Source organism: Solanum tuberosum, unplaced genomic scaffold (genome assembly GCF_000226075.1).
Source record: "Solanum tuberosum cultivar DM 1-3 516 R44 unplaced genomic scaffold, SolTub_3.0 scf00339, whole genome shotgun sequence".
NCBI classification, from domain to species: Eukaryota; Viridiplantae; Streptophyta; class Magnoliopsida; order Solanales; family Solanaceae; genus Solanum; species Solanum tuberosum.
This window is the reverse complement of record NW_006239260.1, coordinates 364,251-366,214: the sequence shown is the minus strand read 5'-3', so window position 1 is coordinate 366,214 and position 1,964 is coordinate 364,251. Positions and strand designations below refer to the sequence as shown.

The 1,964-nt window shown below is 39.3% G+C and overlaps 2 protein-coding genes across 2 annotated transcripts in view; both read right to left on the bottom strand.

The window, feature by feature from the left end:
- LOC102578596 (U3 small nucleolar RNA-associated protein 20-like) overlaps positions 1 to 1,964 on the bottom strand; it is a 16,923-nt gene that overhangs the window by 2,465 nt on the left and 12,494 nt on the right. The gene's annotated exons all lie outside the window — the stretch shown is intronic.
- The window catches only part of LOC107063335 (uncharacterized), a 6,076-nt gene continuing 4,453 nt past the window's right edge, over positions 342 to 1,964 (bottom strand). The window contains exons 2-3 of the mRNA XM_015315060.1: positions 877 to 1,242; positions 342 to 694 (exon numbers count right to left, since the gene is read on the bottom strand). Of these exons, the coding sequence (XP_015170546.1) occupies positions 368 to 694; positions 877 to 1,236 (687 nt within the window). The 5' untranslated portion in view covers positions 1,237 to 1,242 and the 3' untranslated portion in view covers positions 342 to 367. The remainder of the gene's footprint in view (positions 695 to 876; positions 1,243 to 1,964) is intronic.

Sequence of the window (1,964 nt, the reverse complement as noted above, 5' to 3'; positions counted from 1 at the left end):
TGATTTGTGAAAAGACCAAAATGCCCTTAAATTTTCCGGACGGATTCCCTGCCAACTGCCCAACTTTCAAAGGGCATAACTCGCTCATACGAACTCGGAATCGAGTAATCTCAATGGCGTTGGAAAGATCATTCCACAAGCTTCGCAACCATAACTGGAACTACTCCTAACTCATCCTGAGCTAGGAGTTACGACTGACTCAAAGTTGGCCAAAATCACTGATTTCCACACTTAGCCAAATTTTCCAGATTTTGAATTTTTCCAAATTTCCAGATTCTGGACTGCCAAATTTCCAGATTTTAAATTTTTCCAAAAATGACTATTTCCAAATTCAAGCTTCTTCATATTCATTTTAAATTGTCGGATGTTACACGTAATCATCAAATATATTAAGGACTACAAAGTTAATCACTCGGAAGCCAAAGAGGAAGTGAAGAACATTTGTAAATGCAGCTAGCACTTTGCATATAAGATAGTATGGGCAGACACTTGAAACAACAAGTTTGCAAGAGATTGAATGAGAGACCATACCTGATATAACTTTTCCAGCAAATCCTTCACAAACTTTGTACAGGGGCAACAGCATATGATATGCAAAGCTTTGGCAATCAACCTCACCTTCAGGGGACAACAATCTACTCTGATCTATAAGCTTTGGTGAAACTGATTTGAAACAATTGAAGATAATTCTCATCTGCAAAAAATTGTGCACATTCCACAGCATGAGAACAGGCACTCCTAGCACCATATATGGGAGAGTAAGGCACAAAATATTTTTTTTGGAAAACAACGAGAAGGTAAATTACATAGCAATGACTAGGCTAAGAAATTTTTTGCGAGTCGAGCAAACAGAGATATCCTTAATTAATCACCCACCTGCATATCCTCCACATGAAGGGAAATCTTTCCCATTGTCTTAAGCAAATAAGAAATGACCAAGTAGCGCTGGCCTTCATCTTCTTGATCGCTAAGGTCAGACACAAGAGACAGATAGATGTTTTTCCCTTTCCTTGAATCAAGCTGTTGAAAAGCCTTAAGCAGAAGACCCTGCTCGTCATGTTCAATGGTGGACCAGAACTCATCTTTACATTCATTTTTTCCTAAGAATGAATGCAGAGAGCAAATTGAAAAGACAAGATTTTGAGTAATGAGATCACTGGCAGCATCATCAGTCTGCAGCACCTTCAGCTGACAACAAAGAGAAGTAGCTACGAAGAAAAGTCTACTTGGCCTCATCAAAAAGTAAGTTTCTTGTGGCAGTTCAAGGTTTTCTTTCCAAGCCTCAGTCACAGTGGCAAAGTAGCAAGCCACAAGACGGTTTGATATGTTGCGCAACCACAGATGCGGATGCAAAAGCAACTCACAGATTGCTTCCCACAGATCCTATGAGATGTCAATAAAAATAATAGTCAGAAAACAAATATGAATTTATCCAAAGAACAGGACAAGTTATTGGCAATCTGGAAATGGGAGTGTGGTAGCTGTGGAGCGTACTTTCCCCAGTACAACAATAACATACCTAGTGAAATCCCACTAAGTGGGGTCAGGGGAGGGTAGAATGTACGCAGTCCTTACCACTACCTCGTGGAGGTATAGAGGCTGTCTCCGAAAAACCCTCGGCTCAAGTGCATCAAACCAAAGTAAAAGTATCCTCTTCAAACTTTAAGCCCAGTATACTATTCAAACTCTAAGCACTTGATTTTCAAATACTTCTTAACTTTACACCTAGTCTGTAGTTGCAACTATCTTTTGGCATGCTGCCTAAGTTTGAGGACTAAAGCAATTTCACCTAAGTGGTTGTAGCCACACCAAAAAGTAATTCATTTCTTAAATCTATCACAAAGCAAAATGAGGTCCAGCGGTTTTCACATAAGTCCCCTCGTACATATGCTAAGTAGGACATATTATGGATGACTTGGTTTTAGCCCTATATTTTAAGACCATAGCTAAAATAATGAAATACA